The sequence below is a fragment of the Euleptes europaea genome, chromosome 3 (assembly GCF_029931775.1).
Source record: "Euleptes europaea isolate rEulEur1 chromosome 3, rEulEur1.hap1, whole genome shotgun sequence".
Lineage (NCBI taxonomy): Eukaryota > Metazoa > Chordata > Lepidosauria > Squamata > Sphaerodactylidae > Euleptes > Euleptes europaea.
Genome location: NC_079314.1, coordinates 25,809,040 through 25,819,894, shown reverse-complemented (window position 1 = coordinate 25,819,894; position 10,855 = coordinate 25,809,040). Strand labels below are relative to the sequence as shown.

The 10,855-nt window shown below is 47.4% G+C and overlaps 1 protein-coding gene across 1 annotated transcript; it reads left to right on the top strand.

Annotated features, from left to right (window-relative positions):
- The first annotated feature begins 5,360 nt into the window (after positions 1 to 5,360).
- Positions 5,361 to 8,195, top strand: NCMAP (non-compact myelin associated protein). The gene is made up of 3 exons (XM_056847561.1): positions 5,361 to 5,448; positions 6,711 to 6,795; positions 8,028 to 8,195. The coding sequence occupies exons 1-3, from the start codon at positions 5,364 to 5,366 to the stop codon at positions 8,173 to 8,175; spliced, it is 318 nt and encodes a 105-aa protein (XP_056703539.1). The 5' UTR covers positions 5,361 to 5,363; the 3' UTR covers positions 8,176 to 8,195.
- Positions 8,196 to 10,855: the final 2,660 nt, after the last annotated feature.

Sequence of the window (10,855 nt, the reverse complement as noted above, 5' to 3'; positions counted from 1 at the left end):
GTCATCAGGTAGTTAATTCTTCAGGTAAAGTTCAGAAGACAAGTTCCCCGGGTTGTACTTGTTTCGTTGGCTTACTTCCATTAGTAAATAACCATCTGTTCCTAATAAAAATAATTTTTTTAAAGTAATTTTAATCTAGAAGTATTTTTTAAAGAAATTTTTATAGATGGAAAGGTGCAAAAGTATACAGTGAGTTGGACTGATGGGTTCTGTGAGCGTGATCTTAGGTGCACTTTCCATAGATTCGAACTAAGGGAATGCCTGTCTCCCCCTCCCAAGCGCGCACGCACCCACCCGGCCTGTGGCTGCTCTCCACACACTCGGATGCTTGTTTTGGCAATTAGCTGTGGTGCTCTGATATGTACTTCGCGTGTGTTTTAAGCTTTTCTCGGCCCTCTTCTCTTTTGCCAGCCAGGAAACCCTGCCTCAGTTGGCAAGCCTGCGAAAAGGGAGGAGTCAGCTCGGCCCTCTCATCAAAGAAGCGGCTCTTTATCGCTTCCTCGTGAGCACCTGGCGGGACCGGAGGGCACCTGGCTGTTGGGCGCGGAGAAGTCAGAAGCAGCCGTGTGCCGATTTTCCCACCCCGCTTCCCCATAAAGATGTAAGTCTGAGAGTCGGGTTCCTATCCCAGGAAAGACAAGCAGGTGCTGTGCGGATTGAGACAGGAAGGGAGAAAAGCCTCTTTATGTAAGGCATGAATAAAAAGAAGGTGGGAGAGTGTTCACTGGAACTGATTCTTCTTCTTTTTTTTGTAAATGCTGGCCAGTGGCCATTTTTTCAGCTTAGCCACCTGAACAGCAAAATCAGTTTCAAGGGCTGGTTGTGCCTTTTATGCATGCTGTATGTCAGGGGTGGGGAACCTTTTTTCCACCAAGGGCCATTTAGATATTCATAACATCATTCGCGGGCCATACAAAATTATCAACTTAAAAATTGGTCGACCAAACCCCAAGCAGGCTGCTGCCCCAGAGGACACCCCCCGCCGTGCGGGCAAGTAGGCAGGCATCCAACCAGTGGCATCTTGGGCGGTCCTAGCAGCTCCATAGCTAACGACTCTTCTGCAAGGGGGAAAAAAGGTTCCTTTTCTCGGCAAAACAAACTCACATCTGCCTTGAATAGAGGCTATTCCTGTCCTGGCAGGAGTGGATCACCAGTCTTAGATCCTTCTGAGCTAGAGATCTGCCAAGACCCACGAAGGACCAGACCAAATGATTTCGCGGGCCTTGAACGGCCCCCGGGCCTGACGTTCCCCACCCCTGCTGTATGCCAATGTGCTGCAATGGTTAGAGGGTTGGACTAGGATCTGGGAAACCCAGGTTTGAATCCCCACTGGGCCATGGACATTTTCTGGGTGACTTTGAGCCGGTCACACACTCTCAGCTTAACCTACCTCATAGGGTTGTCGTGAGGATACAATGGAGGAGAGGAGAATATTGTAGGCCCCTTTGGGTCCCCATTGGGGAGAAAGGTGGAGTATTTAAGTGAATAAAATAAACTGCTGTAAACAGCTGCCCTGAGGCAAGTGGACCCTGCCCCCAACTAGGGTCGCCAACCTCCAGGTACTAGCTGGAGATCTCCTGCTATTAGAACTGATTTCCAGCCGATAGAGATCAGTTCCCCTGGAGAAAATGGCTGCTTTGGCAATTGGACTCTATGGTGTTGCAGTCCCTCCCATCCCCAAACCCCGCCCTCCTCAGGTTTTGCCCCAAAAACCTCCCACCGGAGGCAAAGAGGGACCTGGCAACCCTACCCCCAACTATACCAACAACTGTTTGTGCCATGAATGTGGTTGCCAACTCTAGATGGGTCTGGGAGATCTTCTGGCACTCATCTCTAGACTACAGAGATCAGTTCTCCAGGAGGAAATGGCTGTATTGGAGGATGGACTCTATGGTATTATGCCCTGCTGAGGTCCCTCCCTTCCCCAAAACACTGGCTTCCCCAGGCTTGACCCCCCCCCCCAAAATCTCCAAGAACGTCTCAACACAGAGTTGGCCACCCTAGCCATGACTGATAGGAGTGATGCCAAGAATCTGAGACCTAATTGAAACGTGAAACTGGCAAGGGGAAAGAACTCGGCACGCACCCCCAGGGCCTTGTTTAAAGTAGGCCGCGCTGCTGCTTTGCACGGGTTCAGCGGGGTGTTGTGCAAATGGCAAGTCCCCCCCCCCCCCGGTGAGTTTGAAATGCCTGCATTATTGTATTAAATTCCAATGACAATAATACAGTAGGAGGTTGATAGTTTAAAGCAGTTGTTTATTGGATCCAATATACATACTGGGTGAAAACTGCCCCAAAGGCGCAGGACAATTCACACCCACATCAAAGGATTGCAAGCATGAATATAGACTTCAATAATGGGTGGTTACAGAGGCGTAATACACACGTAAGACCCAACTGCCCAATACTTGGGACCCCCACATTAGCATAACCTATAACAGAATTGAAGGCGTTGTAGAGAAAGTGGTGATCTAATGCTCTCTAATGAGCAGAGAAGACCCACCAGTGTCAGGTGCTTCTGTGTTTGATCCTAAGTTTCTGCAGTTCTTATCTTGGACTCTGCCAGCTGCCAAAGCTAACTAAGGGAGTTTTCCTAGCTGGCCCCTATGTGTGGGGAGCCAGCTTATGAAAGCATACTGGGGCCTTCTATGGATTCTCTAATTAGCTTCTAACTAGCAAAGCTGGGCCTCTTATACTCAAGGCCTTTAACATATATGTGCTTGGTGTAACTTTAATCATAGATGCCAACACTTATACACTGAGTATGGCATATTCATAAGTGCAGATTATACTTTATTGATTATAAAGAATATATTTCAAATCAAAGAATACATTTCCCATAGCATATAATGACTTCAGGCATTTCAAGTTCTCTACTTAGGAGGCAGGCAGCAACTAGATCCTGATCTCAGGGGAGGTCTTAGCCAATGGGAAACAGGGGCAGTTGCCCCGAGTCCCATGCTGTGTGGGGCTCTGATTGCCCATGGCCCTACCCACTGCCAACGTAAGGGGGGAGAAGAAAACTAGCAAGCTCCCACTGCTGACCCCTTCCTTCTGCCTCACACAGGGAAGGGGCTACCCTTGCTCGGTTTTGGCTGGGAGGGCAGTGATTCTGAGACCCCATCCTGGACTCATACCCAGGGCCTAGGGTTAGGGTTGTCAACCTCCAGGTACTGAAGAAAAAAATCAGTACAACTCACTGTATTCAACAATTCATTAACAACGTGCTAACAAAAAAATAACCACAATAAAGTGCAAAATTACACACAAATTATACACAAGTATAGTTATTTACAGAGTAGTTATCACAAGCATAATAGCAATCTCCAATTAACCAGGCAACAGTCTATATCCAAGGCAAAAGAAGAATTTTTCAAATTCAACTGTGGACCAGGCAACCCTACCTCCTCCCCCCACAGCATCTGAAGCCCCGAGATCAGAATCAGAGGAGGATGCCTAACATATTAGGTGCTTTGGAACACAGGCAGGATGGTGCTGCTGCAGTCGTCTTGTTTGTGGGCTTCCTAGAGGCACCTGGTTGGCCACTGTGTGAACAGACTGCTGGACTTGATGGGCCTTGGTATGATCCAGCATGGCTTTTCTTATGTTCATATGAGATACGCTGTCTTTGACGATGGAGGCTCTTTCTGGCTAGTCTTCAGCGCACGCTTTGAAATAACATTTGCCCACCCTTTTTCTGCTGACGACTCTTTTCCATCCTTTGGAAAGGGGAACGCGCTCCCCTCGACGGGGCTCCTTGTGTTGATTTTCTCGTGAAGTGGGAACGAGATGTGCAGCCACGGCCTTGTTAGGACCAGAGCTGGGTGATGGCGCCGTGATGACAGAAACGGCTTTAAGAAGAAATGGGTCTTTAAAAACAAGGCATAGTGCTGACAGGTTGAATCCTGTGAACCACAAACTTGCTAGAAAAATAATGAACAGAAGGTAGGGTGGGAGGAGCAGGAAGGGATTTTGGTTTTTTTTCTTTCTTTCAAGGGAGTGGGGGGGGAGAAGGACGCCTGACCACAGCCGTTGATCATATTACAAAAGTAACTTAGCTTTGGCTACACAAAGAAGCCATTGACTTGGGGGAGAATAACCTAGTATGGATTCTGAGGCCGAATTATTATTTTTTTCTCCTTGTTTTTGGCCGAGACCACTTTGGCACAAAACAGCCCTGTAATTCAGAATATTGAAAACTTTGGGTGCAAAAGCCGGGGGGAAGCCAACATTCCTGAGGGCAGCCAGCCGCTGTCTGAATTTCCCGTGTTAGGGTTTTATTTAAAACTCCGATTATAGAACGACTGGACCAGATTAAAAGCAATTGGGCCCTTAGAACTTACCCAAGCAGTGTCCCTCCTGGCCCCCAACCCACCCTAGAAAAAATCCAGGTGCCTGATGTGTTTGCTCTTGGCCTCTGAAAAATTAGCCTCCTAGCTCATTAGTAGGGTTTCCAACCTCCAGGTTACTGTGCAAGAAAATTATCAGCAGCACCGGCTTTCCAATAAAGGTTACAAAACAATAGTATATACAATGATAATGTAATATAAATGACAAAAGTGCAAAGTCAAACATACAATGCTACGCCTGTTCACATCACAGGGTTAGTAATGTGGTCTGTTCAGTCCATAATAAGATTCCACAATGTCCGTTGTAGTATCTGTGCTGTTATTAACAGTTCACATTGCCGACGCCAGGTCACATGAGAATATGAGAACCCCTCAATGCACATTTGTCATTTATATTACATTATAATTGCATACAATTTATATAAAATATAAAGTTTTATTCAAGACCTCAGTCTAAGAACAGAGAGAGACAGACAGACAGACAGACACAAACTGCAGCGATGTTACCCCGACCACCAAGGCTGCAATTGCAGAATCATTCTGCAAAGGCTAAAACTTGGTGGAGATGCACTTCGAAATGCAGTTCACTTCATGAACCCAAAAGAGTTCTGTGTAACTGGAAAGTTTGCCTAGTCCTCCGTCAACAGGCATTGGCCCAACATATGATCTTGCTGTATCTTGTTTGGGTGTGGCCAGAAGTGCAAACCGAAGGGCAAAAGCCACAGGGCTCTTGGTCATTGACCCTTATCCCATGTTGTGCTTTGGACAAGCTGGCCCATCAGTTCCAGGACCTGTCCAAGATACAGCTAGTTAGTTATTGTTATTTAAAATGTCTTTTCCCCCATAGTATTTTGATTGTATATTTTGTACAGTTGTATGCTGCTTTGGATCCCTTCGGGGAGAAAAGCAGAGAATAAATATTCTACGCAAGGAGGTTCCCCCCCCCAAATAACCACTGTCCTTTTAGGTCGTTTTAAAATACTTGTTCCTTTGCTCCATCTAGTTGGGATCAAGATGACGACACCAACCCCGGTGGCTGACGACTTCCGGTCTTCGGCAAATGGGACCACAAAGTCTCAAGAACACTTTCTTTATCAAAGTAAGAGAAACCCAGGGCTGCCGTTTGGGCCTCCATGAAGCAACCCTGGACTGCCTTGGAGGTCTCCCATCCAAGTACTCAGCAGGGCCAACCATGCTTAGCTTCCGAGATGTGATGAGAGCGGGCTAACCTGGGCCATCCAGGTCAGGGCAGTTGTGTGCTCTACCTGTCTTCAACATTTTCAAAGTACACACAGGTTCGACAAGGTTGGAGACCCCTGCTCTGATCTTCTGTTGTTGGATTGTTGTTGCTATAGGCTGCCTTGAATATTATTTATAAATAGAAAGGCATGGAGGGCATAAAGCTTATGGAATAAATTTAAATACAATTCCATGTTCTTTTTTCCAACTAATGGGGATTGGCCACATTCCTTCACTGCTGTGCTTGTGAGCTTGACAAGCTATACCCTTGCCCCTTAGGGCCAGCTTCCCACAAGCTCTGATGGTTAACAGAGGAAAAGTGTCTTCAGGGAATAACATATCAAAGGGACTAGTGGGGTTTCACTGCTTTTCTAAAGGTGGAAAGGACTGGCCAAAGATGTAAACCTCTAGAAAGAATAAGGGTGGACCAGCTTGAGAAGCAATGTCAGGGTTCGACTTTGGGCTGTGATTCTTTTTCCCCCCCAACAGTGTCCAAATCGAAGATTTAGAAGGAAGGGTGCTTGTTTTTCTTCCAAATGCAAGAGTCCTTGGCAGGGATCCAGAGACCTGCATCTCTAGCTTTGCGAGCCAAAGCAGGTGTTGGGTTTGTGTTTCTCAAGCCATGGCCCCTTGTGCCACAGGGCAAGCTGTTTTTGAACCTGGGGGTGGGGGTGGCATATTTCAAAAGTCGTTTTGGTGCAGAAATAGGGGACGGGGTTATTGTTCAAAGAATTAAAGTCCAAAATTCTGATCGGGGACGCCCAAGGTCATAGGTGTGCTTAGGGTTGCCAGGTCCCTTTTCGCCATTGACGGGAAGTTTCTGAGTCGGAGCATGAGGAGGGCGGGGTTTGGGAAGGGGATGGACTTCAGTGTCATAAAGTCCAATTGCCAAAGCAGCCATTATCTCCAGGTGAACTGATCTCTGTCGGCTGGAGATCAGTTGTAATAGCAGGAGATCTCCAGCTAGTACCTGGAGGTTGGCAGCCCTAGGTGTGCCTCAGGTAACTTGCTGATCTCTGGCTCTTGAGAGTAACTTCTTATTAACCTGTGGAGGATTGAACCATGGTTGCTTGCACGCCACCATTCTCAGTTTTCCTGGTTTTCTTCCTTCCCTTGCGTTAGGTTCTGGAGCGATTGTGGCGGCCATTGTCGTCGGGGTGATAGTGGTATTCACGGTGGTTCTTCTCCTGCTGAAAATGTACAATAGGTAAGTCCGGCGAGCTGTTTTGCCTTCGGGATCTAGTTCTGTTGAACAAACAGCAGATTGTGTACGATGCTGGTGGGAGTTCCCACATGATTTGCTGAAAAATAATTTTAGCATGGGATGGCTTGCTTGTGCCAACCTCTGCATTTTTCCTTTTTGCGAGGTCCTCCCACAGGTTCTATTTTCTGGGACAAACTATGCATGAAGGGAGTCAATGAATAGGAAGCGGGGTGGAGCTCTAGAGTCCAAGCGCATGATCAGCTGCCTTGGGATGTATATGCACCCCATTGTTATGTTCAGCTGTTATGTTCAGCGTGGTGTAGTGGTTAAGAGCGGCAGACTGTCATCTGGAGAACCGGGTTTGATTCCCCACTCCTGCACATGAAGCCTGCTGGGTCACCTTGGGCCAGTCACAGTTCTCTCAGAAATCTCTCAGCCCCACCTACCTTACAAGGTGCCTGTTGTGGGGGGGAGGGAAGGTGATTGTAAGCCGCTTTGAGACTCGTTAAAGTAGAGAAAAGTGGGGTATAAAACCCAATTATTCTCTTCTGCTCTTAGTGGGAGTGTGACTGCTTCCCACACCCGTTTGGTCACTCATTATGGGCAGGGCCACTAATACAGTGATTTCCCTGTCCCCTGGGAGAGGCAGTGTTGGTGTGAGAAGTCATCATTTCATTCATTCCTCCCCTGTGATCCTACCATTTTGATGTTACTGGAGTGGTGTGGAAGCAAAGCCCTCTTGCTGGACTATACCACTTCAAGTGGGGTTAGGGCTATAGTGGGAAGCCTCCTGCCAGCAGCCCTAGTTGCCTACCGATGTCGGATATGACGCTATGTCATTTCCTGGGAAAACCCAGAAGTGAGGCAGGGTAGCTCTAGGAATTTCTGGAAATTTTATGGTTTTACCATAGTTTCTAGCAATTCCTAGAGAGACCCTATGTCACTTCTGGGTTTTCCCTGGAAGCGATGTAGAAATGCAGCTGATGTTGCACCAATATTCCCACTGGTTGCCAGGCTTGGCCTGGTAATCTTGGTGGGGTACTGAGTGTCCTGAAATGGTACCGTTCAGCAAGGGATGGTATATTGTGGTGCTGCTGGAGACCAGAGGATCCGGCAGGTCTCTTCCTCATCCAGGGAAATAGTGTGGGGACAACGGAATTGGACATGAATGTTTCACTTGCCGTTCAAGCTCGGCGAGCCTTGCCATAAGGTAATGTTTGCTGTGCTCTTTTTAGACACATGAGGACGCAGCGGGAGCTGGAACCGAAGAATGCGAAATCCTCAATCCCTTCCATTTCAGGACAGAACAGTAATAGCACAGGACGCCCTACAACAGTGACATTCGTCCCTGTGGACATCCACATGCAGAACAGGAGACCGTGAGGCATTCTGAGGTCGGCCGAGAACGATGAATAAGAGGGAAATTTGGCCCTGCGGGCTCTAGAAAGATCTGGAATCATCAACGCAGGAGGAACGTCACTGTGGTTGGCACTACGCTCCTTTCTTTTTCTTTTAAAGGGAAGAGATTGTGCACCTCAGAACTGCTGAGAGAATACCACAGTGTGGCACCTGGTCATAAAAACAGTGTTTTCCTGTCGACAGCTGCTGTTACAAAAGGGCAGCTAACACAGTTACCCCTAGTGTTGGGTCCAGGCATACTATTCCGAAGGTTTTTTCCTACTTCTGCTTTGGTTCCGTTCACGCAGTCCCTCAAAATGGTGAACGGGGGTTGTCCCCTGCTGGTTGGGAACTCTGAGGAGACAAAGGGCAGGAGGTCTCCATCCGCCAACATTTGCAACAGCTCATTGGTGGCAATTTTTATTGGACAAAACCCATAGGAGAAAAGGACCAAGGAAAGATGAACATGTAGTGCAATTGGTGGTACAAAAATACACGTCAAAAATACACGTCCTAATAGTTGATCAGGAGCCCCGTGGCGCAGAGTGTTAAGCTGCAGTACTGCAGTCCCAAGCTCTGCTCACGACCTGAGTTCGATCCCGACAGAAGTCGGTTTCAGGTAGCCGGCTCAAGGTTGACTCAGCCTTCCATCCTTCCGAGGTCAGTAAAATGAGTACCCAGCTTGCTGGGGGTAAAGGGAAGATGACAGGGGAAGGCACTGGCAAACCACCCCGTAAAACAAAGTCTGCCTAGTAAACGTCGGGATGTGACGTCACCCCATGGGTCAGGAATGACCCGGTGCTTGCACAGGGGACCTTTACCTTTAATAGTTGATCAATACGAACACGAAACATTAAAACATCATAAAGAGACTCCAAATAATTTTGTTAACTTCCTCAGGTATAGGTATCAATGCATGAACACTCAGTGATGTGGGAGGTATTTTTGTACCGCCCACTGCAACATGGGATATAAGCTCCAGGTATTCTCTTGGGGAGGGAGATTAGTTGTAGTTTTATTGTACTTTGTATGCTTTTCTTAAAAAAATAAATAAAAAAATCGTAAGCTCCCTTGAGCAACAAGAAAAAGGTGAAGTATAAATATTAAAATAAATAACATGCTCATATTGTCCTTAGTTGTTCTCTTCTGGGGTTTTGTGCTGGTGTATTGAGAACCTGTTCCCCTTATTTTTCTTAGCCAGTTTGTTATTCCCTGCTCTCAGAATAGGGTTGCTAAGCCACAGCCAGCAACCCCTGGGCGGAATTGGGGCCAGGGCCTGGTGCACCAGCGCATTTATACATAGAGGACACTCTGGTATTTCACAAAACCTCTATGGTTTTACCATAGTTTTTGCAACCTGCTAAAGCATCCCCTATGTCATTTCTGGTTTTAAACAGAAGTGATGTAGGGGCACTGATGTGATGCTGGTGAGCACCCACCCCCTTCCTCCCGTAGGTACTCAAAGTGCTGGCGGGCAACGAAAGCAAATGTCATCTTCCCCACCCTTCCCTCATTCTTCCCAGCAGCCACAGCAAAGCAGATGGGCTCTAAAGGAGAGTGAATCTGGCAACCTTGTTGAGCATAAGTAGATCTGAGGAGTGTCTGGCATCTTGAGTTACATCATGGAAGAGCAGCGGGATATAAACCACCTCCACAAGTAACCACTTTTGCCTGCTCAGGGGAGATCAGCAACCTCAAGAGCAAATGAAGAGCTCTTGCTTACAGTGGGTTGCCCACAGCTGCTAGAGAGATCAGGGCATGGAACCGACCACTCCTGCCCCTCCCTTTAACAAGAGGTGAGGTGATGATCCTAAATCTGTCCTCAGTACCTCTCCTCCACCCTGAGGGCCAATTGAAACATTGAGCGGAATCCAAGTGTTGTGTCGTTTTCTGACTTCTACCTTTAGCTGATGTTTCAAGCTTGGGCGTGGAATCCTTGTCCCTGACATGCTGGTCTTCTGTATGCAGGGAGTATATTTCTTTTTGTATATGGAGTCCTGGAGTTGTAAGGCTATCTTATCCAACACCCTGCTCAATGCAGGAAATCCACAGCAGTTAAATTCTTGAAAACAGATAAAAGGAAGTAGTGGGTTCATAGGCAGGGTTGCCAACTGCCAGGTAGTAGCAGGCGATCTCCTGCTAATTCAACTGATCTCCAGCCGATAGAGATCAGATCACCTGGAGAAAAATGGCCGCTTTGGCCATTGAACTCTGTAGCATGGAAGCCCCTCCCCAAACCCTGCCCTCCTCAGGCTCCGCCCCAAAAATCTCCCACCAGTGACGAAGAGGGACCTGGCAACCCTATTCATAGGGTGGAGCTCGGTGGGGTCAAGGGCCTGAGCTCGAGGAGGTAAAAAAAATTGGAATTCTAAGGCAGAACTCACAGAAAATGCTAATTCATCTAAGGTGCAAAGCCTCCTTCTCCAGCTAAAGGGACAGCCATAGACAGCTGTTGTTTACAGAAAATGCTTTTAAGGCACAGAAGAGCCTCAGCTGAAAATGAAACTTAAAATTAGCTGCCAGCCTAATGCTGCAAAGGCCTTAAAAGTGCACCACAGTGAATTCCTTTGCCTTGAAAGGCACTAAATAGTTAAAACCCCCCCCCCATTCTTTCCATCATAAGACAAAGACCTAATCCAGTAAGAGACCAACAATGGTGGATGGA

What these genes read in the sequence shown, in the direction of transcription:
- NCMAP (XM_056847561.1), top strand. Translation starts at nt 5,364, where the DNA reads ATGACGACACCAACCCCGGTGGCTGACGACTTCCGGTCTTCGGCAAAT. An exon ending in AGAACACTTTCTTTATCAAA is followed by an intron (nt 5,449 to 6,710) that starts GTAAGAGAAACC and finishes CCCTTGCGTTAG; the next exon opens with GTTCTGGAGCGATTGTGGCG. An exon ending in CTGCTGAAAATGTACAATAG is followed by an intron (nt 6,796 to 8,027) that starts GTAAGTCCGGCG and finishes TGCTCTTTTTAG; the next exon opens with ACACATGAGGACGCAGCGGG.